Raw genomic sequence first — 27,572 nt, 5'->3', positions numbered from 1 at the left:
TGCTTCCCGACACCAGGAAGCCTTTCTTTGTGCTCAGTCTTTCATTCCTCCTTACGTTTCCCCTAAGTCAATCAGTTCCTCCTGATGTTGTGTAAACACCTTCTTCGGCTTTATTCTCTTGAACGTTTCCTTGTGTCTTGTCCTCTTTTTCACTGTGCACTGCTCTGGGCCTTGGCATGTGTGGTAACTGAGTGTAGGGAGCTGCGGTCATCAACATTTCCCATAATGGAACTGGTTCCCTTTTGTCATAAAAACCACCAGGCCCTGCTGCCCCTCAGCTGCAGAGAGTGTCCCTGGTTACAAACATCCTCTTTCTTAGATGCCCCCTCCCCTGCTCCTGGGCTGTTTCTGTGCCTCCACAGGCTGGCACATTCCTGCTTGGGAAGGTGTCAGCATGTGTTTGCAGTGTTGCGTAAGTGCTCTCGGTCATTGCTGCTTGCAGTGCAAGAAGGAGGGGAGCAGTGACGGGCATGGGGGAGGTTTTGGCCATTCCCCTGCATGTAGATAGAGTACCTCACTCTCCTGAGTGCTCTCTGCCAGCATTGCTCACTGCCTCTCAGCTTCTGCCTAAGCTACACAAGGATGTGGCAGCAGTCCCATGCATCTTCTCTGCGGCCTTAATACATCAGCTCCAGGCTGCAGCTCTCCTGTCAGCTGGTAGATAAACATTACGTGTTGAGATCCATCTCTTCCCTGGGAATGTGAAAAACTTGAGTGTTTGGGCCATTTTTCTCCACATCTCCCACATGGAGCAATTTTTCTCAGCGCTACGTGCCACTCCTGGCAGGAGCTGTACGATTTGGATCCACTCCTTCATGCATCTCTAGAGTTTGGCAGAGCAAGCAGCACTAACTGGGCACCAGTGCACAACAGGCTGGGCCAGGCACTGTGTGCTGCCTGACTTTCAAAGAGGAGGTGTGATGCCACTGAAATTGGGAGGGGGGTGACTTATTCTGCTTTGGGATTGTTATGAACTCAGGATCTGGCCCCTTGGCTGACCTGCTGTAGAAGTGGAGTATGGCCATCCCTAAAATACCTCTTCCTTATCTGTGAACCTGCCACAGAAGCCGTGAATCATCACACCACTGTGTTAGGGTGTCCGCAGAGTGTAAGGATACTACATTTGAGCCTTCAGCCCCATCGTGCTGTATTTTTCCTTGTGGCTGTAGGCTATGAAAAAAGTTAACTTACTTCTGCTGCCAATATCTGTGCTCACATACATTGAGGAGTGTTGCACCCTAGCACCTGAAACAGACAGATGGACGTTTTAATTTTATGTACGTGGGGAGAATGATGCTATGATAAAATGCAGTAGCTCCCTCTTCAAGCAATGCCAAGGCATATGACACTCATGTTTTTGTTTTCTAGCTGAAGTGGAAGGGTTGCAGGTCACCGTGCCTGAGAAGAAGAAGGTGGCCATGTTGTTTCAGCCTGCTCTGCTTCGCTGCCATTTCTCTACTTCTTCCACCCAACCAGCTGTGGTACAGTGGAGGTTTAAATCCTACTGCCAGGACCGGATGGGAGAAGCTTTGGGCATGGCGACTTCTGGTTTACAAACGATGAGCAAGAGGAACCTGGACTGGGATCCCTACCTGGACTGTGTGGACAGCAGGAGGACAGTCCGTGTCGTGGCCTCCAAACAAGGATCTGCCGTCACTATAGGGGACTTCTATAAGGAAAGAGATGTCAGCATTGTCCACGGTAACTCTCCTACCCCAGTGATGCTTGGTGGGGGTTGGAATGGACCCTTAGCAATTTGGGATACTGGAGGCTGGCAGTAATTGTTTAGTTAACTCCCTTAGAAAAGGCTGCTGGAAGGGAGCTGTTGTATGTTAGACATTTAAGATTCAACCAATCAACCCTAGACCCAAAGGTCATTTCCTTTGGTGCTTCCCTTCATCTGATTCTGTGTAGGTCTCCAACCCTGATACAGTATTCTCTTCCCTTTGATGAACTGGAAGGTTTTTATTCCTGGCTTCCGCGTATTGCTCTGTATGTAGGTTTTCCTTAACAAAGGGGTGCCACTAAGAGAGGTACGAATTCAATCTCTGCAGGTTAGGTTTTTCTTCCTTGCAAACTCCACTGATTTTTTTCCCCAGTTCCAAAATACCAAAATTATCCTATACCTCATGTTTGCTCAACTCTGGACTTTGTCAGCTTACCCCATTCTGAACCTAAACCCACACAGCCTTGGGCAGTGTGAAAGGAAGAGATTCCAATGAGGTGAAGTCAAGTTGGGTGGAGATGGGGGGTGCCAGGGTCCTTAAACATTTGGTCTGGAAGGCTGTGTGAGAAACCTTGTCCCTCAAAAGTACAAGGCTTCTGCTTGACTTGGGAGACCACCTAGCCAGAATTGGAGGCTCCTTGGTGTCGAGAGCATGTGATCAGCCTCAGCAAAGGGGAGTGTTTTCCTTTGTCTCCGTGTAACCTCTTTGGTGGATGGCTGAAGTGCTGTAGAGGAGACACTGTCTAAGCCCTTCTTGCACAGCACGAATACTGTTGGGACCCCAGGCCTTAGGTGATAGGACAGACAGAGAGTGACATTAGTTAACCCCTCTGCTCTCAGCACTTGCAAAGTGAGCTGCCTCTGTGGCATTCCCTGTCTTCCCGCTTAGAGCCACAGAGTCCTGAGCCTGTTGTTTTTTCCTGAATACTGTGGTATTATGGATAAGGTTAACCCCTCTTTTTAGTAAAGAAACAAAATGGATTTGGGACACGGAGACGGATCCAGTGCTTTCATCACTTCACTCTTCCTGTAAGTGTTGGAGGGAAAGCCTGACTTTTCTTTTTTGCCTTTCAGATGCAGACCTTCAGATTGGGAAGCTGATGTGGGGAGACAGTGGGCTCTATTACTGCCTTATTATCACTCCGGATGATGTGGAGGGCAAAAATGAAGAATCGGTGGAGCTGCTTGTGCTTGGTAAGCCCTCTTGCCAGATTGCTTTTTCAGCAGATAGCTGATGTATCTTTCCTTCTGCTCTCGCTCTCTCTACGTATCTGTGCACCATATTACTATGGGTGTAAGATCTATGTAAAACAGTCCCCACAGTATCTTCCCCATTGCCTTGCACCTTGTGCAGTCATTCACACCTAGGCAAAGTGGGTGGCAAATGCTACCAAACCAGAATAGTAATGTTTACACCCACACTGCTCACACGTTACACAGGCGTAAATGACTACAGAAAGTGCAGGGCTGTGGAAAGTCAGAACCCTTGTTTTTAAGGCATAAAACAATAAACTTGCAGCAAAGTGAACACTTGGGACAGAGTCTTTATTTTTAAAAATAGACACCCAGAAGACATCATATGCTTTCTGCAGTCTTTTAACATTCCCTTCGTCCCACTCTTCTCACCTGTGAGGATGTCAAGAAGCACGGTGTTTTTCTGCTTGAGTGTGTCAATTTGGGAGATTTTTCTGTCTGCCTGATTATACTTGTCCAGTTAGAGGTGCAGTTTCACAATCACCCTAATCAGGTCTAAGCTATTGGTGCCACTAAAAGGACCTGTCCTCTCTGCCGTATGCACACTTGGCTCTGTGTTTCTTTTAAGCTCCCTTGAGCAGTGTGGTGAGCAGGATCAGTTTCTTTCCAATTTGCAGGGTTAGCTTTCAGCGATGGCTTCCAGAGTCCAGCTCACTGTGAAGGTCAAAAAAGCACCGATCCCATCTAGGAGAGAAAAGCAGAGTGGAATGGGCCTTTCAGGGGCATTTGTTGACACTGCCTTGAGCCAGTTGTAGTACTTCACCCCTAGACTGCCCCAGGAGAGTAAGATGAATTTTTTCCAACTTACCTTAAAACCTGCTGACACCAGTGTTTGTCTGGTCTGCGTACTTGCATGGTTCTTGGGTGTGTAGAGTCTGTGCATCCTGTGAAGGACATGTTAAAAAGCTTGGGTCTATAGTGTGTAGATGATTTGTAGAGGCATATGATAGAACACATCTGTCAAGCGCCCTTGCTCTCATGGCTAAGGTCAGAGTTTAATTGGCATTTATATTTGGAGCTGTAGTTGTCATCACAAAGTTAAACCAGATTGAATGGCTTGGGTGAGTGACTATAACAGTGCCATCACCTCTCCCTACTCTTTCAGATGTCAGTCAAGCAACGGACAACTGGAGAATGGGTCCCTCCAGAAAACAGTGTCATACCCCTGTCTAAATCCACAGTGAGACTGTGTATCATATGCTAGTTAATAACAGGCCCAAGACTGACCTGTGTTAATTCAGGTGAGGTTATCTCTGCCAGGTGTCAGTTGTAGCTGTTACGTAGCCTCCCCAGAGGAGCTGACTGCAGCTGCGTGGTGACGGGCTGCGGAATTTTGTCCCGTCTTCACCTTCCTGTCCAGGATTTGGTGTCTTCTTTTATCTGTGTCTACAACTGTTCTCAGACACTAGTGATGAAACAGTGCCATGGTAACAGGAAGAATCTGTTTTTCAGTGTGTACAGAAGACTATGTGGGGGGAAAACAAAGAAATCCCCACCTCTGAGGCTGGCTTGATGATGTCCCTGGCCCCAGTTCATTGTGGTTATGTTGGGACGAAACATGTAGCTTAGGCTGCATTACCTTGACTGCATCTGCTTTTCTGTTCACTACAGCCTCTGGGTCTGACCTTGCACTTTGTGCAGCACTCTGCTAAGTTTGGCAGCAGAATGAAAGCATACTTGTCGTGGGCATACTTTGTTCTGCCTCATGCTGTTTGGCGCAGCTTGTGTGTATTTCTTTTCCTGGGTAGTGTGTATGGAGGCAACATTCCAGCTTTTGGAGCGATTCCAGGTTACCTACCCATTTTCCTCCCTTCCTTCCCTTTCCCACCTTTTTATTTTCCTTCTGCCTTTGCTGGTATTTTTTCTTCCTTTTCCTTTACCTCTCCCCATTGATGGCTAAAGGAAGAAGCAACCAGTGGTGAAAAATACCATTTCTTAATATTCTAACATCTTCTGGGACATTTTTTTATTCCATCCCACTGCTCTGCTAGGTATTAGTGACTTGCAGGGAGACAGTTGAGTACAGATGTAGATCTGAGTGATTCCCTAGACCTAGAGGACATGTGGTAAAAGAGTTTTGTTTGCTCTTTTGCTGTTTGCTGCTCTTTGGGTGGAACCAAGATTCCCTGTTAGAGCTGTTGGAGCAGCAGAGGCATAGTGTCTGCAAGAGACACTATGATTCCCACCGCACATTGCTGTTTGCTCCCTGCTGACAGTGGTCTTTCAAATATAATTTACATTGCTTATTTTGGGGCTGCTGCATGATTTAAGCATAGATTAGAATTTTGAGTAGAACAGAGGTTCTACTCACTCATGTTGTCAGTGGGGGAAGACAGAAAAATCAGAACGGAAAGGAAATAGGAAAATACCCCTTCTAGTGGTTTCATGTTAATGCCAAGATGAAACGTGTCTTTAGGTTAGTGAAAGATACTGCTGGACAGGACAGGGTAGAAACCTTGAAAGGTCTGAGAGGCAAAAATGGTAGATACCTAACACGATCAATAAATTAATGGAAATTTGTTTAGCTAAAAGTGGAGGGTCCAGCTTTTATACAGTGAATTGCACCATTAAAACTGGTCAAAAGCTGTTTTATCACAACTTGGAGCAAAATCCAAAACCTGAGCAAATTACAGCATTCCTTTTTTCTGAGGGAAGCAATCACAGAGACTTCCAGTGAAGTCTAAGTAGCCAGTCAGCCTGGGTCATGATGGGATTGTATGTTGAGTTTTGTCACCTGGATGTGTCATGTTGACATATAAAGAGACTGGAGAACTCTAGGTAGCATCAGAGAATCCCATGTGCTGTCTTCATTTCAGGCCTATTTCAGAAAAGCATAGAAGCATTTATTTATATCCATTTGTGCTCAACAAAGCTGATATGATTTATAAAGCATACCTGATGTTAAGCATGTGCTTATGTGCTTTGCTGAAAGGACCATTCGGTAGGTTTTGCTTAGTCAGGGACTTTAACCCTCTATAATGGAATCAGTGCAGGCAAGGGAAGAGGGGTAGTAACCTCTGTGCCTCAGAAACACAGGAGGAGATGGCTGGTAGTGAACCTCCTGTAGAGTAAGAGAAGAATTTAAATTAAAAAGTACTATTTTTTTGGTGGCATTTGGAATCTCCAAAGGGGGTATAGCGTGCTGGAAACTGTATGAATTCTGTTCCTGCTGTAGCAGGGCTAGACTAGTACAGAGCTTTGCCGTTCCACAACAGGAGTCAAGTGATAGTCTCTGTATTCATGTCTTTTACCAGAAGTGTAGAACCCTTTGCTGACATTACAGCTGGGCTAGTGAATCCATTTGAACTTCATACATTTTCATTTTTTAGAACTAATTGGTTGAATCCTAAATTTAAGAAAGTCTACGTTTCTATCTTAGTAGCTAGCAGCTGAGTGTCCTGCTTCTTGAAACACAGACAGTGCTATTAATGAAATGGTTACTGGTAGCACCTGTGCACTGCTTTTTATATGAGAATGTCAGTGGGCTTCAGTAAAGCCATTCGTTGCAGTCTTTGTTGAAGGGAACTGCAAGTGTACTAGTGCAGTGGATGCAGGGTGCCTGGAGTAACCTTCGAATCAGAAGTACAGCACAGTGTCAGTGGATATCCCATCCTAGCTTCATGTGACCCAGCTCACATCAGGAAGCAGTCTAGCTTAATTGTATGGGATTGCCTATAACCCAGTAAGCCTTTCCGACAGCCAGAATTTACTAATCAGGTGCAGGGTCCTGGGAAAGCAGCTATGCTGCTCCCTTCCCAAGCTGGTACAGCTGTAGAGCAATGGCTGTAGGTAGGCATAGCTGGTTACCCTGAAATGTGTAGGTCTGTGCAAGGTTGGCAATGTTTGCATTACGAGATTTTGCATAGCTTAGACATGCTTCATGAAATGGTGGCTTCATTCCCAAGGACGTGTCAAGTTCCTGGAAGAGGCAGGAAAGTGATCCACTAATCCCAGTTGTTGGTTTGGTACTTTGGTTAGTGATCCATGTGCTTTGCTGGACAGCTATTGCCAGCTTTTTTTTTCCATCCAATTTGGCAGCTAATACTACATAAATTATACATTAGTGAAATATTATTTTATAATTAATTTTTTAGAAGCTTCAACTTCTACTGTTACTAGGCTTTACATAACAACAATTAGCATTTGAGGTTTTTGTTAATTTCCGAAGTCAGCTAGCACTTAACATTGGTAAACTGACATCTTTGGTAGCTTCTATTACCAGCCAATATCAATATAGGCTAAACCCAAAATTTATCAAGCCTAACACCCATAGGTGGGAAAGAATGTAGATACATATACACACAGCATAGCGCACAATAATTAATGTACTGATAGAGACATGCGTTGGCTTCCAGAGAGGATAAATCTCTACTGGCATGTGTGTGTATGGCATGCAATGTTAATAAGACAGTTCTTACTCAGCAAAGTGACTCAATAGCTGGTATAAATATAGCCAGGTTTGGAGTCACTTGTGTGCCAGGAGAGACTGTATTATAGAAGTTGATGTAGTTTTGGAGACGGAAAAGTTCTTGGCAAAATTTTCCCTTACAAGACGATGGTTTTAGGATTTCGCTCTGTTTCGCTGAAAAGCTGCCAGTAGCATCTGAGCCAGTACTTGGTCACAGCAGTTGGCAGAGAAGTCAGTGCTATTGGCCATGTGTTGGGGATGAGATGGCCAGATCTCAGCCGGGGAGGTGTCTGTGAGCAACTTCATGGTGAGGGCTCTCCAACCTTGAGCTGCGCCCTTGTGACCAAAGGCGTGTAGTGCCAGTAGGCGAAAGAAGTGATAGGCACGGGAGCCCTCCACTCAAAAATGTAGGAAAGGTGTTGATGTCAGGAAGGCTGCTGGTGTCCTCGTGCCCCCAAAGTTCTGGTCCTGTCCTTGCCAGACACTGCTGCCCTGCCCTGGGCCACTGTGCTGCTGCCTTTGTAATCTGGGTCCAATCCCCCTCATTGTAGCTGGGGCTACTCCTAGTTATTTATTTCACACCATTTAGAAGTGCTACTTGTTGCCAAGGTTTTTTACTCCTCTTTTTCTCCTTACTTGCCAGCGACAGCCTCATGCTGCTCACAAAGGAGACTGGCGTGATTAAAAGACCTCAGTTACTAAGGTAGCCATGGCAACAGCCTCCTTGGAGGTCTTTGTTGCCTGCTAAAACTTTGATCTCCAGGAAAAGCTGCTGCTGTTTCTCCCTCCAGTTGAAGAGAAGGATGGGAAGAAAGGATAAAGTTTACTCCAAGCAGAGGGAGCACAGAGGAACTCATTGCAGAGCCATGCTCTCCCAATAAATCTCACAGCAGCTTCCTTGGAAAAGTATCTGATTTACAAGGGCCACACTTCCTCTCCTGTGCTTTCCAGCCTCCTCTCAGGGCAGTGTCCTGTGCCAGGGGCCTCTTGCTGTGACACGGCTTAGCATATTTTTCCGCCACTGAGGAAGAAATAGTTCCCTCTGTAGCTGCTGCCTCCCATGGTCCCACTGCTGCAGATAGGGCTGCAGAGGCAGTCCTCAACAGGGAAGCCAATTCAACAGTTCTTCCTGTGTTTACCCAATATTTATCACATTTATGCAATTGCCAGTATTTACCATGTTCCCATATTTACCCAATTGCCATGTTCCTGACAGCACCTGCACCTACTTTATTCATGTCATCATTTCTTTTCAGCTGCACCACTTACCCTAATTATTTTCGTGTCTCTTCTCTGCAGACTCCCTGCTAATAGTCTGCTTGACTCCAGGTCCTCCCCCATCTGCTGCTATTTGCTCTCCCGCTCTGTCACCCGCCCTCCTGCTGCCTATTAACTCCTGTCCTCACTTGCCTTTCCTGTACCTCTGCACCTTCTGGACTCGCTCTGCACCCCCTCAGCTTTTCCCTCTCCCATTCCTCCTCCCCACCCTCTCCTGCTGCTCTCTGCTGGTGCAGACTGGGGGCTCGCTGGTTCCCTCGCACTTTGGGGCTGGCTGGGGCCCGGGTTGTGTGAGATGCCTGGTGAGAGACTGCTGTGGGCAGGTAAAGCCCCAGAGCAGTATGGTGGGAATAGAGACAGGAGCGTGTCCCAGATTTGTGCTGGGACAAGGACGAGCTCCTAGCTCCAACAGAGCCACCCGGGACAACCCTGGTAAATGGGGCCATCGTCTATTCCCTCTTTCCCTGGGCGTGTCTGCTGGGGCTCGGTGGTGAGAGCTTGCAGAGAGGACACGTAGCCCTTGCAGGGGTGCCGATCTGCGACTCGGCAGCTGTGCCCGGCCGTGTCTCAGGGTGCAGTCCTCTTTCTCAGGCGAGCAGAGCCACAGTGCAGAGGTGCTGCAGCCAGATGGTCTCTTGGCAGGATGTTTTACTAAATTGTTTCCTCCCCACCAATTGCTTTGTAGCCCCAGCCCTATACCTTCAAGTTTCCTTAAAAAAAAAAAAAAAACAAACCAAAAGAAGAGAGAAGTAAGGTGAGCTTAATGCCCACACAAGGAGCAGCCTGGCCACAGAGAGCCAGGAGGCTGGTGGCCATGATGGCCGTGGCCTCCTCCTGGCTGGCGTTTCAGCCGCGGGCGCCGTGCCGGCCCTATCTCCCCTCCACCAGCTACCGCCTGGCGTTGGGGCGCGCCCGTGCCCGGGCCAGGCTTGCCCGGGGCAGGCAAGCGAGAGTCAGGGGCGGCCCTCACCCCCCCAGGGCCCCTGCGCTCGCTGGCTGGCAGGCTGGGTGCTTTTGCTCCACTTGTTGCTGGCGGCGGCGGGAGGAAAGTCTTCAATGAGAGGCAGTGGCGGGGAGCCTCCCGTCGCCGTGGCAACGCGGGGCAGCCTTGGCCGCTTGGCTTCAGCCGCTCGGGGGGAAGCGCACGCTGGGGGAAGGGTTCTCAGCGAATCAGTTCGGCCCAGGACAGGGAGGGCGGAGAGCCGGGGTGCGTTGAAAGCTGCTGGGGCGCGGCAGTCCAGAGGCGGCCTTTGTGCTTGCTGGCTGGCAGCTGGGCTAGTCAAGGTGCCGGAGTTGGGGATGAGCCGTGGTGTGGTGGGGTTCGCTGCTGCCTCCGGCCCTTCTGGGCTTTGTGCATCCCCCGCAGGTGGCTCTGGGTCCCCCAAGGCTGTGCGAGCCCCACTGGCAGGGCAGGGGGAGCAAATTCCCCAAGCAGATGCTCAGCAGAGCCGAGTGAGGCTGCACGAGCAGGGAAACACTTGACTGCTTGTGTCATAGAATCACTACGGTTGGAAAAGACCTGTAAAATCAAGTCCAACCATCAACTAGCACCACCATGCCCATTAAACCATGTCCCACAATGCCTCGTCCACATGTTCCTTGAACACCTTGTAGGTAGCACAGAGGAACTACTTTGGCTGTCTTTGTAACAAGCTACCAAGTTCTCAAGCACTGTTATTTTTGAGGGATGCTTCTTTCCCCTTGAACATGTGGTTCCTCTTGGGGATCAGGAGGCACCATAAGACCCAGCACTAGCAGGGATGGAGGCTCTTCAGGTAGGTTCAAAATAAAGCAGGCTCCTATTTGGACTCATGAGATGGAACTTTTGCTCTTTATAGGTTTCACTCCCTTAACCTCTGGTACTACAAGTCCCAGCCCTAAATTAGCTATATACCTCCAGCTACTTGTCCATTGGCGTTTGCTCTCACACTAGGGCTGCGTATGAGCTTGTGCAGAGGTAGCAACACATGGGAAGCAAGCTGTGTGCCCGTGTCAGTCCATATGTTCTGCGTGCATGTGGTTCACATGTACATTGTTTGCATACACGCACAGAGGCCTATGCAAGAATTGCGTATTTTTTTGTGCGTACTGGGAAAATAAGGAGTATATTTAATACGCACATGGAACGTAATGTAAACGTAGCATACTGTGACACAAGGCATACATTTGTTGCATGTGTTTGGAGCCCACTTGTGGCACCCAAGACAAGCCATGAATATGTTGTATACGTGCCTATATCTTGTGAGCGGAAAGCATACATGAGCACTTTGTCATAACAAGCTAGCTGTGAGCATTCTGGACACCTGATCCTTCCAGAAAATGGGCTGCAAAGAATGTAATGAAACTCTTTGTATATGTAGATGAAAATGTTGCAGTAGACTGATGGCAAGAGTCCTTCTTCAAAGTAGTAAATTACCTGAAAGATCAGTGTTGTATCTTTTGCTAAGGCTTCAGGAGTACCTCATCATGATGGTGTTACTGTGGGTACTGGACAGCTTTGATGAGTTGCAATTGGTTGCAAAGCGCTGCCTGCATTCAGAGTATGTTTATTATGGCTGCAGCAAGCATCCTTGTGGATTTTTGATCTCTACAGAACCTCTGCTGAAGCACTGAGAAAAAATGGACAGTGGGAATTTGGTTATAACACGCTTCAAGGACAGACTAGAGGCCAAGGAACTTGGGATCCAGTTCATCATTGTGTCTGAGTGCTGCTTAGTGCAGGACCTGAAGGGCATGTGGGGAGGTTAAAGGTAGCTTTCTACCACTTTTGCGCAACCCTTAGTTGCTTTTGCTATGTTATATCCACAACGTATGTCTCTCTTCAGAGTGCAACTCTCCTACCTTATGCACGTCTTTAAAAACCTAGCATGAGCTTGGTGCTATATAAAAGAGTATGCAGCACAGCTGCACGTAGGGTTGTTCTGCTGATGCACAGGTGTGTGTAAGTTATAGCTGAACACTGTGCAGGTTGTTTGCTTTGTATTAGAAATACCCCAGACATTCAGTGCCAAACCAAACAGGCACCAAGCTGCCTTTGGTCTTGGATTTTGTTTGTACTCAGTTACAAATAAGAAGTTGGCTTGCTTTTTTTTTTTTCTTTTGCAAAGCAATCCCACAAATTTCTACACAAATCCTTCCCTGGTTGGTTTGCTTTGCTTGAGAGTTAGCCTTATATCACACAATCTCACCAAGTTGATCGTGCATCTTGAAATAAGTAGCACATACTCACTTCAAGACTCCTTTCCTGGCGGTGTCTCTGCAGTTGCAGAGCCCCACATGGAGAGCACCACCCACGGGTGTTGGACGCATGTGGCTGACTTGTCGAGGGCCTTGGATGAAAGATGTTACACATCCATCCAAACTATATCGGAACATTTTTAAAGTAAACTAAATCCTTCTGTTTGAGGGCTGTCATGCATTTCCAGGAGCTTTTTGCATGTGTAGAGCATAACTCCGGAAAGATGTTACCGTGTAACCATGCTAAGGGGACCTCCCTCTTCTTGTCGTTTTGTGCCTAGATCGGAGCAGCTCTGTTGCAGATTCTTTCCCCCCAACTCTGCTGTTAAAGATAAAATGTAAGGACACAGCAATGGCAGAAGTGCAGAGGCAGACACCAGGCATCGAGCAGGATGACACCTGTGGTTGATAGGAATTCACTTAACAGTGCAAGTCGGCTGATGAGGAAGGGGACTGGAGGCTAAGGCAGGGGCTGGGGAGTGTGTTTTTCTTGCAGTAACCTCTCTCCTTGTTCTCCTCCTTCTGTCTTTTCTAGGCAGGACAGGGCTGCTTGCTGATCTCTTGCCCAGTTTTGCTGTGGAGATTATGCCAGGTATTCAGTCATTTCACCCTTCATTCACCCAGTCCTCTGTCATCTTGTCTGTTTATCCTTCTACAGCATCTTTATGTGGTGTATGTTTCACTGTTACGTGTGTTTTATCTGGGGATAAAAAGGGAAAAGCCTATCGCTTACTGGGAAAGTGTATTGGGTTGAGATATGAGAGAGCTGATTCTGGGACTTGGGGGAGGAATGGCCATGCTGGGAGCCAACATACAGAGATGGTTGATGTCATGCCAGGATCAGTGTGCGAGCGGAAATGCCAGCGCTGTTCAGGGGAGGTTTTATATCAAGCTCTCTGCTCTCCCCCTGCTAGCGCAAAGGTAATGCCGCTCCAGCCTGCGAGACCTCGGCAGCCTTGTGTGCCCATATGGCTTTGTACGTCAGCTGCTCTTGTGCAGCAGTAACTTCCGCTCCGCAGACCCTATCCTGTGGGTACTGTTATAGCCATCACCACAGATGGTAGCACAGGAGGTGCTAGAAATAGAGCACTGGTTAGCAACCCATCAATGGCACAGCCCCTCTTGCGCTGCATGGCCAGGGCACTATCTAGATAACACCAGGTGGTTGGACCAGACATGAAAGCTCTCTGCCCATGATAAATTCCTTGCTAGCCAAACTAATGAGAGCCACCAGTTCTGGCACTCCTTGCAGAGGAAACAGAGACTGTGCAACAGATTGTCCTTGAAAGGGAAAAGCTGTGAGAACATTTAGCCCTTGAGTCATCTGATCATCCCCTGACAGTGCCCAAGGAGTGTTTCTTTCACACCTTTGCGCAAAAATGCAACTCCACATAAATGTGTGAAGCTATTTTCAAGTCTGTCCCAGAGATGCAAACAGAGAGAAGGCAGACACTCCTCCGCCTCCAGTGTAACCCAAAGCTCCCTGGAAGTTCAGCATGGCAGGAGATGGTTTGGTCTTTTCAGCATAGACAGAAGTTGATTTTCTGTTGCCTAACACTTTTCCCCCCCACTATTTACAATTTTATTGAATGGGTATAAAATTCTTGTGTGTTGGCCAGGTAGCTTTCTGGTACCCTCACTGCATGGGTATAAACAAGGAGAAAGTGTAAAAGGCAGTGGCAAAACCCATTTCAGCTGTTAGCATTGCCTGTTACCTGAATAAACAAAAGCAGATGCTCCTGCAAGCACAAAACAGGAGTTTCCAGAGAGCAAGGACACACAGCATTTCAGCTTGGTAGTCATATGAATCTCAGGGTTACACAGTTGTATCTGGAAGGGCTGTGAAAGAAGACAACAGTTGTACTGGAGGAAGTGTTAGGGAATTGCAGGTAGAAGTGGTTGAATCCGAGTTTTGTGCATAAAGGAGGAGCCAGAAGGCTCTTTTGCTGTTTCCTTAACCTCATCACAGAAGCAAATGGTCTGACTTCCTGTGAAGTAAAATCTTTCCTGATTCAAAGGTCTCTGTGACTGGGACACTGATTTCAAACATCCACTCCTGGTGCTGAGCAAGTATCTTGTAATGTGCAATGTACATACTAACCTGACCTCCTTTTGTACTCCTAGAATGTTTTCAGAGAGACCACAGATACACTTAAAATGGACTTGCTGTTTGTTTTTTTTCTCTACCAGGCTGTTGTCCTTTATGGAGTGGTTGTGAACTGTTCACTAATAGCTCTGGAAATCTGACATCTGAGCTTCATTGCATAGCTGTGGCTGGCGACTTCTGTCATGCGATACTATTTCACCACCTTCTCTGTATCAGTGATGGTCTTAGAGAACAAGATGAGAACATGACAAAAGAAAAAGCCACTGAGCTGTTGCCCTTCTCGGATTGGCATAGGTTAGGAAGTACAGGACTGGAAAGGGTAGTCTGGCTTGCTATCTTGCTTGCTATCCCAAGCACCATGTAATTTCATCCTTTCCATAGCTTAGCAAGCTTAAGAGTAGTCTGGGTTTGGCCCTTCTCTCTCCCATTGGATCGCTTTCTTTGATGTGCTTTTTCTAGCTTACATCTACAATACTCATAGCCTGTTTATGCCCATTTATGTAAGGCCTTTAACTGTAATACCTGCTTTCCCTCGTAGCATGCATCCTCCTAGCATATTTACAGGCAGCAGCTACGTCTGCTCTCAGCCTTCTTTTTAATAGATTAATGCAGCAAACTTCAGCTCTCCTGCTGCAAGGCAGGCCATGGAGTCCCTTCATCCCCTCAAATCCCTGCTTTGCATCAGCTCCAACTTCAATTCATCTTTCCTTGTACAAAGATGACCAGAGCTGTATAACATCAGTAACTTCAGATGAAGTTACATGGAGGCCTTGTATGATGGCATTAATATTTCCTTAACGCTACTGGAAATTCCTCCTCTGTTGGGCATAGGATTACATGTGCCGTTTTTGTGGCTGTATTGCATAAGTGGTTACAGTTGTTCTATGATGGAATAGTATACTGGATAATTTCTCTTGTTTTTCAGTTGTTTTCAGCTAATGGAGTCCTGTTCAGAATAGAAATTGTTCTTAATCCTTGAATGTGTGACCTTGAAAGTATTGCTGCATACCTTGAAATTCAGTATATTGCTGCATTTCATGTTTCTTACTGTCCTTATAGAAAGGACAACTGGCCCTTTCTGTAACATATCCCAGTCTTCATCTTTAGTGACAATTCTTTCCTACCTCTTACCCTCAAGATACATTAACACATTCCTATTTTCTGTGTAAAAGTCATTTGTGAAAATATTAAATAAGATGGTTCCTAGAACCAGCACTTGAGGAACTGTATCAGTAATCTCTTCTCAGCTCTTACTTTTCCATTTATGAATGCTTCCCTCCTGCCATTTCCTTATTCATTAGCTGAATTTTTCTCAGCATATAGTAACTTCACAAAAAAAAATTACTTCACAAGGACCAAAATTATTTGCAAATTTAAATGAAATTCATCTGTTTCAGCCAAAAAAGAAATAAAATACTCAAAAAATACAAAACATTTCACTTGACACTTCTGAAATGAAGTGTAAATGCCAGATCTTTCACTGACCTTTTTTAAAGGAAATTGTAAGTTCTGTATTAAAAATGGCATTAAAAAAAGGGAATTGTTTGTAGAATAGTTAAGGAAAACTCCAGCAAAGCCAAGAATTATACTTCTGCTCAAACAGAATGTTGTGGATGAATCAAAAATGACACTTCTTATTTTGCATTTTATTAAGAACTAGAAAAAACTTCTGTTTTGATTGGTTCAAGCTGAACATTTTTCCTTGACCTTTCAGCTTAGCGAGGCAGGTGAGAGGTGCACTTTTTTCTCCGGTGTGATTCTGTACTCACATTGCAATCCTTGTATCAATACTTCTTCATCTTAAATAATGATGTACCAGGAGACCCCTTAGTGAACGCTGGACTTCTGTTTGGAATCAGTGGTCTGCTGCTTTTTTTTCTCTGCAAAGCAGCCCCACCACTTCTTTCTTTGCTTTCTTACCATCTTTCTAAGGTGGTTGAATAACCACCCGGGTACACCTGTCTTTCCCCACAGGTTTTCCCTCACCAGTAGCCTGACTTCTAGATAGGTTGGTGCATCTCTCTGATGTAAAACCAACTCCAGGCCTCCTATACATTCAAAGTCTTAAGATTTTTTGGTCCGGATGTTTTCACTGACCATTCCCTTAACTCAGGGAATTCTCACGTGGCAGTAGGCACAGCCCTGTGCATGCAATCCCCTGCAAAGCGCAGGGTGGCCAGATGCAGAGCTGGGAGCTGTCCCGGTGCGGGCTGGGCACCTGGTCCCACCACGGTTGCTGCCACTGCCAATTTCCCAGCAGCGAAGTTTGAGAAACCTTTTCTCGCTCCCCTTCCCATTTAAACCCCATCCTGGTTTTTGTGGACCAGCTCTTCTGTGCTTTCACTTGTAGGGTGTTTTTCAGCCGTTCCCTTTTGGGGCCTGGCAGACATCATCTGAGGCTTCAGCGGGGGAAAACCAAAAAAAGTGGTTGTTAGGTTTCCTGGCTGGCTGCAGCGCCTGAATAGGATGTTCGTTTGGCATATTCAAAAGAATAATTGCATGCGTGGGCCTACTTGCGAAGGGGCAGGCCTGGCTCATTTACTGGGCTATTTATAGCATGCTTTTCACCATCGTTTGTCCCATGAAAACTAGAATGTGGGTAGGGAACAAACACACAAACAGGGCATGAACATGGCCGGGAAGAATGAGTCTTTGATGAGATCCAAATGCTAATGGAGTATGTCCTGCAGTGTTCGTACAGGTCTGCCGTGGTGTGAAGTGTTTCTATGCTAGGGAACCAGAGCTCCTGCCTTTGTGCTGCTCGCCTCTCAGCCAGCCAGAGACATCGCAGGAAGGGACCACGTTTCTGTAGCTGCCATTTCTGCTTCGACACAGAGGGGGATGTAGTCCTAGTCCAGCAGGAAGTCCACTTCTATTATTCACCTACCTGTTTTGCCCCTATGCTCTCCCCTGGGAGGATGTTGCTGATGCTCCCTTCCACAGCAATGTGCAATCCTGTAAGTATCTTTCTTTCTCCCCTTGTTTTCCAGAGTGGGTCTTTGTGGGCCTGGTGATCCTGGGGGCGTTCCTGTTCTTCCTCCTGGTGGGGATCTGCTGGTGCCAGTGCTGCCCACACAGCTGCTGCTGTTACGTCCGCTGCCCCTGCTGTCCTGAGTCCTGCTGCTGTCCCCGGGCGTGTGAGTGGCCCTGTCCAAGCCTGATGCAAATCTCCTGCACTACTTCTGCTCCCTGGCAGAACAGGAGGAGAATCTGCTAGTATTGCTTCCTTTGCCCTGAGCACTTTGCTTGACTAAAGAACTAGTTCTTAGGGAGTGAAGCATCTGACCTATTGCTCAATGGTTGAGCGCTCAAAGTTAATTACAGATGTAATTCCCCGAGCCCTCCTTGCCTTGGCAGCTGTGTCTCCTTTTCCAAAGTGTCATGCTCCCCTTCCAAAGTTGTTGCCGTGTCAGTGAATGTTGCGGGTCAGAGCTAAGGGCATCCTGGGAGGCTTCTTCCCAGCAGTGCAAAGCAGCTGCCCTCTACAACAGTGTAAAATCCTTGCAACCCAGCAAGGTTCCTGGTCAGGCTCAGGCAGATTTGTCAAGTTTCATGAGCCTCATCCTTGCTGCTTGAGTCATCAGTTGTTTTTAAAGCTGAACTGCCACTAAATCATGGCAGCGGTAATGCTGGCTGTAACACCCTGAATGTCTTCCAATTGCTGGGCATCTCGCAGTGCTCATCTCACCTGCCGTGTGCATTTTTAAAACTCCCTCAGTGCCCTTTGAGGCTTAGAGAAATTCAGATTGGTCCTTGTCATTTCATTTGTCCAGTTGTCTCCTGCTGGGTTGTCACCAATGTTGGTGATGTGCAGGTTTCAGCCACGTGCCGTGTGGGTCTGTGGGAGGCTGGTGTGATGCTGACTGCTGTTCTTTTTCTTTTTCAGTGTATGTAGCAGGTAAAGCAGCAAAAGCTGGGTACCCTCCTGCAGTCTCTTCCATGCCAGGTCCATACTACATCCCCAGTGTTCCTGTAGCTGGTGTCCCGTCTCCTGCTGTGCTGATGGATAAGTCGCACCCCCCTCCCTTAGCCCCAAGTGACTCCAGTGGAGGAAGCCAAAATGGTAATTTGCAGTGCTAGGCACAACATTCAGTCCTCTTACCGGGAGCAGGGCTGGGAAAGGGAGGAATGATTGTCACTGATAGAGTGCTATGAACAGAAGAAACACAGAGAAACTGCATTTTAATCCTGGCTCTGACAATGACATTTGCATCCTTTAGGGCTACATGGTCCAGCTTTTCTAGTGCCATCAGCACAGTCTCAGTTTGTGGGTGCCTGGTTAGGTCAGCAGGGAATGGGAGGCCAAGTTCATGCCCAGGACCCCTCTCATGACTGCTGCAAATGTTTACTTGGAGAGGACAAAAGCGTGAAGATGATTTCAGGGGAGCAGAGGCAGTGGCCATTTTCCCCTTAGAGCTGCTGTCTCTTGGTAAACTGTTTTTCCTACCCTCTGTAGGGCACTGCTTGCCCTCTGGCAGCAGTTTTTGCTGCAGCATGTTTTACTGTCCTCATGGCATTTTGGGCACGGGCACGTGCTCCCTTGGTGTTTCTGCCCAAGAGCATTTGGGGCTGGACCCCCTCTCCTACCTTACAGAAGTCAGTAGGCCACTTCTTTTGTTCAGCCTTTGCAGTTGTGAAATGTGAGTGATAAAAGGCTTCTAACTAGAAAGGAGTTGTGGATCAATGTCAGACATAGAGTATCAGTATGATGACTCTCTGTTGGTGAGGGTCACTTCTCCCGCTGCAAAGGAAGCTGCCATCAAGGAAAAAGAGGGTAGATATTTAGCCACATGCTAGCATTTCAGGATCAGAGTGGCTGTCTATATTCAAACACGCTGCAGCAGAAGTGACAATCACCAATGTAGAGTCACCATACTGACACAGTAGGTTTGCCATTGATCCAGCCACATGTCTGATTTCAAAGCACCACACTAATTATCAATTGTTAAATTTGCTCATGACGATGTGTTGATAAGACACAAGACCAAGTAGCATAATCAAATAATTAAGCTTTTGGAACAATGCTACACATCCTTCTGCTGCCCCATTCAGTGTATTAACCTTTCTGGAATTACAAAAAGTATTTTCCTTCAACAATCATACTTTTTTTTCCCCACTGAAATCAAAACAGAGCTCTGGAATGGAGCATTTTGAAATAGGAAATCAATCAATCACTGATCCAAAGCAGAATGTATCCAATTCAAAAACCTTTGTCAGAAAATGATGAATGACAGTCCAGTGCTTAATTTTTTTCTCCTGTGAAAAATGTCACTGCATGCAGAGCATGGTGTTGGCCATGGGAACTCCAGGGATTTTTTAAGAGTCATATCACAGCCCCAGTCTTGTCTCTGCTGTACGTTACTAGCAGAGCACAAATGCAGAATGAAAAACTGTGGATGCGTTTCGTAACCAAATGGAATGGCTCTTAGCATCCCATGTTCATTACTGAGAAAGATGCATTTATTATATAATCCAAATCATCTGGCTGGACGTAATCCCTCAACTCAGGACTTGACAGGAAATACTACATATTGCAAATAAAACCATTATTACAGAGTTTTAACTGTTGCGGCAAGACAACAGAGGTTCTTAAGCTTTTTTAATTTTTAATTAATATTTTTTGAAATAATATGGACAAACCCTTAGTCTGGATCATGCACCTGTTGTTCAGGGTGTTCCTTGAACTGTGGAGCTAAGGAAGGGTGATACCTTGCACCCTGTTCATTTTTTCTTAAGGTCCTCCACAATGCCAGAATATACCCTAATTACAGGCTGTAGAAGAGAAAACATTATGTGGCTGTTTCAAGCTACTTATTTGCTGGTTGGCCAGACAGCAAGCTAAACAAAACAGGTAATGGTTGAGTTTATAATAGAGGCCTTTTCTCAGAAGGAGCACTAATTAGTGTCTCTGTGTCCTCCACGTAGCTAGTGTAGGTCTGATCTGAAACTTGGTATCTTTGAGACTTCAACCTTTCTGTCAAGTCTATTTAAAAAAATGGGATCAGAACTGCTGGGGGACAGAGCCTGGAGGATTCTGTGATCCTGGCAGCCAGGCTAAAAAGGACAGCCTTTGCCCTAGATAGTTTCTGTGCTTATGAATGACCCCTGTGAGGTGATCTAGTGAGCAAACTCAGGCATGAGGATATTTAGAAAATTTGTCTAGGGTTACATGAAAGCCATGTGACAAAGCTCCAGTGAAGCCCAGGAACTCCATCCTAAACTTAGGGCTGAACACCGTAAAAAAAAAAGACTTCCAGCTTTCTTATTTAGAAGAGTGTTGGCAACACGTAAGTTAGGATGTATGCTCTATTTTAAATGCAGTGGTTACCTGGAGATGCTTGCATAGATTCCTTAAACCATGCACACAGGGAAGCTTTTGATCTGAGGGCTGGACTCCAGACCTTTAATATGGAAGATGTATGAGGATGAGACATCGTTTACTTCCTGACCACACTTGTCTGAAAAAAATAGTAGTGCTGTCCTTTCTGGGGAGGGAAAGAGCTTACAGTTTTGGCTGACTTGGTTCCACCCACAAAAGAATAAAAAAAGTGTCTAGTTAAACACAGATTAAACATTAGGAATTTATGAACTGTTCAGGAGAAGAAAATATGGTCTAACAGGGAAGAATGGTTCTGGACAAGCGGTTAATGTCTCTGCATCTTTGTTCCTTTATAATTAAGATGGGCCTAAAAGTATTCAGACCTTATTAAAGGGTTATGGCAATTTACAGATGAAGAAATGTGTGAGGAGGAAGCAATAATATCTTTGATTGTCACACGAAGGAATAATAAAGAGATTTAATAAGTTGAACATTCAATATCATTGCAAAAACTATTTCATAAATAAATGTAGAGATAAAATATGCTTCATCTATAATGGAAAATACTTCTTATGAGCTGTTCACGGTCATCTTTGCAGATTTAAACCCAAAGTTAATTTCTAGATGCTTACAGAATTAACCAAGAAATTCATTTGCCTTTTGATACACAGCTGCAATAGCAAGTCGAGCATGAAGCTAGCATGAAGCCTGGCTAATTCTCCATCAGTTCCAGGAGCTATAGATGTTGCCCAAATAGATACTTGGCACAGCCCCAGCATGAGTAGTGGCTCTGGGGAGACAGAGTCTGGAAGCTGCCTGTTCAAGTTCCCCAAAGGTTATTAGTATGTTAGAGTAATTTCCAGCTGATGGTTATTTGCTGGCCTGTGTATAAATGAGGTGGCAGCTTAGCTGAGCTCCTAGTAGACACGTTAGATGAAGGAATAGCGAGAGGCCTCTTTCCTGGCAAGGTACCAGACAGAGGTCAGCCATGATGGTGAGGTGAAGTGGAGAACTCGTCTTGCTGTTACTCATGCAGTGCAGCAGGAGTCATTGCTTCTGAGGCCAGTCAGTCCAGCCCCTCTTCACAGCAGCAACCTCACTTCAAGAGATGTGATGGTCTTCCACTTTGGAAGGCAGAGGCAGGGTTCCTTGTGTTCTGTAAATCACTGTGTGCATTTGCAGTCACTGTGCACACATTCACGGGGATAATAAAACACAGTGAAACTCCAGACTGCTGTCAGCTAAGCTATCTGGAGACATGTTGAAAGCAAAATCCTGACAGACCCATACTATGTTTTAACATCTAATACCTTTCCCAAGTACAGCTGCACAAAGTAGTATTTCAAGATGTAGTTAGTTACCTTACATGTGCACAGTCAAAACCCACAGTAAAGCACTTTCCTCCTAAAGCAATCTGCAGGATTATTGCAGGAATCATTCTACCCATTTCTATGGCACAGCCATTTCTCAAGCAGAGCATGGTTATTTAATAGTGCACAGACACATGCACAGCAGTTTAGGACAGAAGGTGCCTAAGAATACCTCTGCCAAGTCCTTGTTCAGCCCACACAGTGCATACTATGCAACGTACTACCAAACCCATATGTTAGTAGCTTGATGTATCGGGGTGTGGGATAAAACAGAACAGGTTGGCTCAAAACCACCATCCAAGTATTTAAATTGTGCCACAAGAGGAGCACTCATGCAACACTGCGGTATTCACACAAGGGAACATATTAACCCCATGCAAGGCAGACAGGTTCCATTTTGTAGCGCTAAGTGAATTGTCCTCACTACAGTTCTCTAACGAGGCTGAATTTGAGGGTTGTAGTCCTCTTTTGTACTTAGACCTGTGTTGCTGTCAATCCTGAAATAGCCCCAGGCTGAGACCTTTCTTAAATAATCTGCTATAAAAGCCTTATTTTCTTCAAAGTCCTGATGGGTGGAGTTCTCTGCTTGCTGACTATAGAACTGCCTTGAAGTAGTCAGGCTGTTCATAGGGTTAGCAGGTAAAGTGTGCATGGAGCCAGCCTGCCAGAGTTAGTTTAGAGCTGCTGTGGTTCCAGGTGTGTAGGGGCTTCTTTTCCACACACAGGAATGTGGAAAAGCCAAAAAAGCTGTCCAGAATTCCCCTGCAAATGGAGTAACCCCAGGAGTCAAACACTTAGTGTATGTGTAAGACATACCTTTTCTGTAAAAGCATGTAAAGAATGCCAGAGCAGGCAGTTTCACAGTTATCAAGTGACCTGATTGACCCCGTCATTGGATTTGGTATAAATCTCAAAGCAGTGTGATGTGCTTTGTGGGACTTTCTGTGTTTCCTTCTGTATTCTCTGGAGCTTCTCCTACCACATGCTCTTCAACCTGTGTGAGCAGAATTCATAGGGATGGGAGGGTGGAGTGGTCCTGCAGAGTGACAGCTCCCAAATGCTCAGCCACCTGCTTCCCCTGCAGACTGGGAGCTTACGGCCCCTGCTGCATAGAGGAGGCCTGATCTGGGACTGCTTCTTCTGTACCATGACGAATCCTTTCTGTAGTGCTGAGGAAGGGGAAATGAATGCTACTTTTCTCTCTGCTATTCTTTGTGGGAGGTGGAATCACTCTGTGGCAATGACACCACTTGATGCATTTGCTTGTACAGATTGGGCATTTCCAAACCATTTTTGCTGTTACTGCAAACTTTATAAATGATGCAGCTGCTCACAACTTCACATCCCACGTTATAGACAAATTTATTCTGAAGCAAGGACTGACTCATTCTGTTTTGGAAGACGCAGCCTACCTGCCTGCAGACGTGAGCTCAACTATAGAAGTAATATTGTTGAAAAGTCTCCGTGGACTTAAATGTGGTTTTCTAATGGTTTTCTTTTCTCCCTAGCAGTGCGCAAAGGGTACAGGATCCAGACTGACAAGGAAAGGGACTCCATGAAGGTGCTGTACTATGTCGAGAAAGAACTGGCTCAGTTTGACCCAGCTAGGAGGATGCGAGAAAGATGTGAGGAACAAGCATGGTTTGATTATTTTTTTTCACTGACCTGAAAGAGACTGCAAATTCATAGTTAGAAGTTCACCGGCTTTGCCTTAGAGCCAGCCTCTAGGATATGATGTCCAGGATATGGTACTTGGGGCAGATAAAGTCTAGATTTTAGGCATCTACAGGTACGTTCTGATTTTAAAGATCTGCTGCTGACCTAATCATCCTTAATTAGAGCAAACAACGTGAGGGATACTCAAATGCTCATGAAAATTGTCCACTTGGATAATTAAACTTTTGGATCATCAACATCTAAAAAGCCAAGTTTGTACTCATGCCTTCTATAGCCTGTGGTGTGATAATACCTGGGATATTGTCTTCACAATTTCTGTATGTCTTACAGTGTGGTGCCTGTAAATTCCCAGCATGGCAAAATAGGAGAGGGTTGATTTTATTAAAAGTGTGTTTTGTGGGCTGCAGTGAGCACAGTGTGGTTTGAAGGATGCAGAAAGGTAGTTTGGAGTGGCTGTTGCCCTGCAGAAGGAGCAGGGACTACAAGAAAGATTCAAGAAATGAGGGGATCACCAGATTTTGTGACACTGGTCAACATAAGATCAGAGGTGGTACATGCATCAGTACTAATGGCTTGGCAGTCAGACAACTGCAGGTGAAGGGGGGGAGGAGGGTGGTGAATAGGTACATGATGCAAACTCAGAACTGAGCTGCTGTGTGGAACTCCTCGCTGTCTTCTGATAGCCTCTTGCAAGCTTTATTTCCCTAAACAGAGGCTGAGGCTGCACTTAGTGGGTGTGAGAATACAAACCCAAGTGAGGATCTTTCCACATTAGGAGGCAGAGGTGCAGTGGTGGGACAAGGTGTGCGTATGAGGAGGGCTTGCAGTGCTGCTCTTTGTCCTCTAGCTCTTCTGTGCGGAGGACAGCAGCAGGCTGGGGGCTCAGTTCCTCCGGGCAGCATCTGACTCGCACAGACCTAACCCACGTTAGGCACTGGTAGAGGCTCGTTTAAAACAGATGTGTGAGATCCTGCAAATCAATGAAGGTAAGGGCTTTAGGGAATGACACTACATCAAAGCTCTGTACAGATTAGGCATAACTAACAAATTATATATACTTCTAAAACAGTCATTGCTGAGCACGCTGTCTTCTCCACCCACAAGATTAACTATAAAAAGACCTCTCCAGATTGGTATGTCAGGCCTCCAGATGTCAGTGTGCTTGACAGGGTAGAGACTGACAGTGATTCAGACAGTCTCTTACTTTTTTCCTAATCTTTTTTTGAGGGGGTTGTTATTGTTTTAGCTGGGCAAGTCAGGCCAAATCCAGAGCCAGCCTGGCTCACACCAGGAAAGGGGGAGGTGGCACAACTGCTGTGATGATGTTCCACCAAGCTCAGCGCCCACCTCGCGAGAGCAGAGAGCTCACATGTGTTGCGGAAGCAGGGCTGAAGGGGGATTTCTGCATGAAGGTTGAACTCAGTTACCTGGAACACAGTCATCTGATGGCATTTGCGATACCCTTAGAATATCCCTCCTGGCTGCCAGCTACCAGTTCAGAAGACCTGTAGGTCTAACAGCAGCTCTGTGTCCAAACTGAGCCCCAGAAGTCTTGGGCAGGATCAGTCAAGGGTTTGGAGAAGGGCTTTGGATTCCATTTTGATTTTTTTTCTAACAGAGGGCAGCTCAGCTTCTTTCTGAAAAAGCTGCAGCTGGGCTTACCACAGCCTTCCTGTCCTCTCCTCCCCTCTCACACGTGCTGTCAGGTGATGCCTATCTCATTCCTTTTCTGCAACCTCCCCTGCAGATAACAACACCATTTCTGAACTCAGCTCTTTGCATGAAGAGGACTTGAACTTCCGGCAGCCCTACCGTCAGGTGCGAAGGAAACCTCTGCCTCCTGCGGGGGACCTGGATGGTGATGCGGAATACTGGGCAGGAGTGATCGGCGGGGGCAGCACATCAAGATCACAGGCTGTCTCTGATTACAGAGATGAGCGGGACAGTTTCCGGCACAGGTGAGGAGTGCTGTGTTGGGAGGCAGCTATATCTGGCAAAGTAGTAAAGAAAGGAGAAGGGACAGATGGACTGGTAGCTTGTCTCCATTTCCTGCTGCTCTGGTTCTGCTTAGCAGGACAGAGGGGTTAGAGAGAAACGTGAAAATTGGAGATTTCGTTAGATGAGGTCAGAACCAATCTGATTCCCACAAGTCTGCTGAAGACTACCCAGCTGGGCAAAGCTAGGTACCAGCCCCATTCCAGGTGGGATGTAAAAGTGAGGTCAATAGGACACCAAGCCACCCTTCCCAAAGTGCTCTCTTGAGATTTGTATGTGCTCCCTCCAGCACTTCTCAGTGCTGGTGCACTTACTAGGAATCACACTCTGGTGCTTTGGTCAGCAAGAGCTGTACTCCAGGCCTAAAGGACTGGCACTCTGGTGCCTAGAAGAGAGACATCACATCCTTCCCTCACATACTAGCAGCCCAGTCTCCCAAAAGCAATGGCAGGGATTTCCTTCCCTCAGTAGGGGGCTATTGTGCCAGTTCACTCCCATTAAATCTGCTTCAGAATTGTGCTCCTGTGAGTTCTATAGCCAGGTTCTTGGGTTTTCCCGGCAGGACAAGTGTTAGGGCCAAGGACAAGCAAGTCCAGCCCTGCATACTGGAGGACAAGGGAGGGGCACTTGGGGGTTAATCTCAGGTAACATTAGACATGTAGAGTCCTAGCTATCCACACTATGCTGCCTTTATAGTTGGCAGAGAGAAGCAGGGATTTCAAGGATGTGATACATCTCTTCCTACAGAAGATGATGAAAACAGGTGATGATTCATGCCCCAGGAGTCCCTGTTTCCCTCCATTGTGAAGGCAGCCGAGGGGATGAGTGCAGCTGAATCCTGCCCTCTAACACTACCTCTTCCCTCCTCCAGCCAGCAGAGATCCAAGTCCGAGATGTTGTCCCGTAAGAGTTTCTCTGTGGGAGTGCCGGCCGTCTCTATGGATGAGCTGGCAGCCTTTGCGGAGTCCTACAGCCAGCGGACCCGGCGGGCAGACAGCCAGGAAACTCGGCGTTTCGAGCGGTCGGAGTCGCACGGCGGCCGTGGTGGCGGGCTGCCCCACCAGGATAGCTCCATGGAGGAGTACTACACCAAGCGTAGCAGAGGGAACCGAGAGCCGCTGACGGACTCGGATCGGGGCTGGTCATACAGTCCACCCCGGAGACGGGCCCATGAGGAGAAGCACCTGCCCAGGCTGGTGAGCCGGACGCCCGGAGGGAGCCAGAAATACGATCACTCCTACCTCAGCAGCGTCTTGGAGAGGAAATCCCGGAGCTACGATGAGAGCGGTGACCACAGTGAAACCCCCTCAAAGCTGAGCTCGCAGCCCAGCCAGAGAGGAGGGGGAACATATTATGCCTGGTCACCACCCTCTACCTACAAAGCCGAGAAGTCGCAGCAGCAGCCGCAGCAGCCGCCACCACCGCCTCAGCAGGAGGAAGGGGAGGACACCCTGCCCCCGTACAGCGAGAGGGAGCTGAGCCGAGGCCCTTCGTACAGGGCCAGGGAGCAGGCCTACCTCAATGCCTCTGACAAGAAGAGGAAAAAGGACCCCAAGAAAACAGTGAGGCCATGTCTGGTGTTCCTGATCCAAATAGGTTGACTGGGGAGGCACCAGGCAGGGGTTACTAATCAGGGCGGGGGGGCTCTCCAGGAGGGTAGAGCCTGGAGACTGAGTGTGGGGAACCCCAGATAAGGAGGGTCACTGTGGGAATAGAGCAGTCACTGTGGGTGTAGGAGGCCAGAAAGTGAAATAGCTCCTACACGGGACTCCATGATGGAGGGGAGAGACAGACATGCTTGGGACTGGGGAGATAAGGGATGTTTTTGGCATCTGTTTTGTCCTGGTGATCTAAGGAAGTGGGAGTTTATCTAGGGTTTAGGAGGGTCATGGTAGGGAAGGGAACTTATCCAGGGCTTACAGAAATTACAGGGCATTGCCTTGGCCTTGATCCTTGTTAAGCAAGGGTTGAGAGGTTCTGTTCTTCTGGACTGGGACAGGGCTAGTAGCAAGGCATGAGAAAGGGATGAGATGACAGATTCCTGTGGGTGCATGCCCATGGGCATTCCTCACAGAGGGTACCAGCAAGTGTGCAAAACGCCCTGCCACAGTCTAGTGAGGACTGATGAGCGTATGGTTGTTAGGGAAGGGGAGCTGCAGGAAGCCTGTTCCATGGGGAAGACCTTATCACTGGAGCAGCTT

At 47.0% G+C, this 27,572-nt stretch overlaps 1 protein-coding gene across 1 annotated transcript in view; it reads left to right on the top strand.

Moving 5' to 3' along the window:
* Positions 1–26,972, top strand: part of ILDR2 (immunoglobulin like domain containing receptor 2) — a 34,916-nt gene extending 7,944 nt beyond the window's left edge. Inside the window, exons 2-9 of the mRNA XM_059818318.1 lie at positions 1,369–1,701; positions 2,801–2,920; positions 12,439–12,495; positions 17,001–17,147; positions 17,897–18,073; positions 23,208–23,324; positions 25,124–25,334; positions 26,243–26,972. Of these exons, the coding sequence (XP_059674301.1) occupies positions 1,369–1,701; positions 2,801–2,920; positions 12,439–12,495; positions 17,001–17,147; positions 17,897–18,073; positions 23,208–23,324; positions 25,124–25,334; positions 26,243–26,972 (1,892 nt within the window). The remainder of the gene's footprint in view (positions 1–1,368; positions 1,702–2,800; positions 2,921–12,438; positions 12,496–17,000; positions 17,148–17,896; positions 18,074–23,207; positions 23,325–25,123; positions 25,335–26,242) is intronic.
* Positions 26,973–27,572: the final 600 nt, after the last annotated feature.

This window comes from Gavia stellata, chromosome 1 (genome assembly GCF_030936135.1).
Source record: "Gavia stellata isolate bGavSte3 chromosome 1, bGavSte3.hap2, whole genome shotgun sequence".
NCBI lineage: Eukaryota > Metazoa > Chordata > Aves > Gaviiformes > Gaviidae > Gavia > Gavia stellata.
Note: the sequence above shows the minus strand (reverse complement) of the source record. Positions and strands in the feature narration are given on the sequence as shown.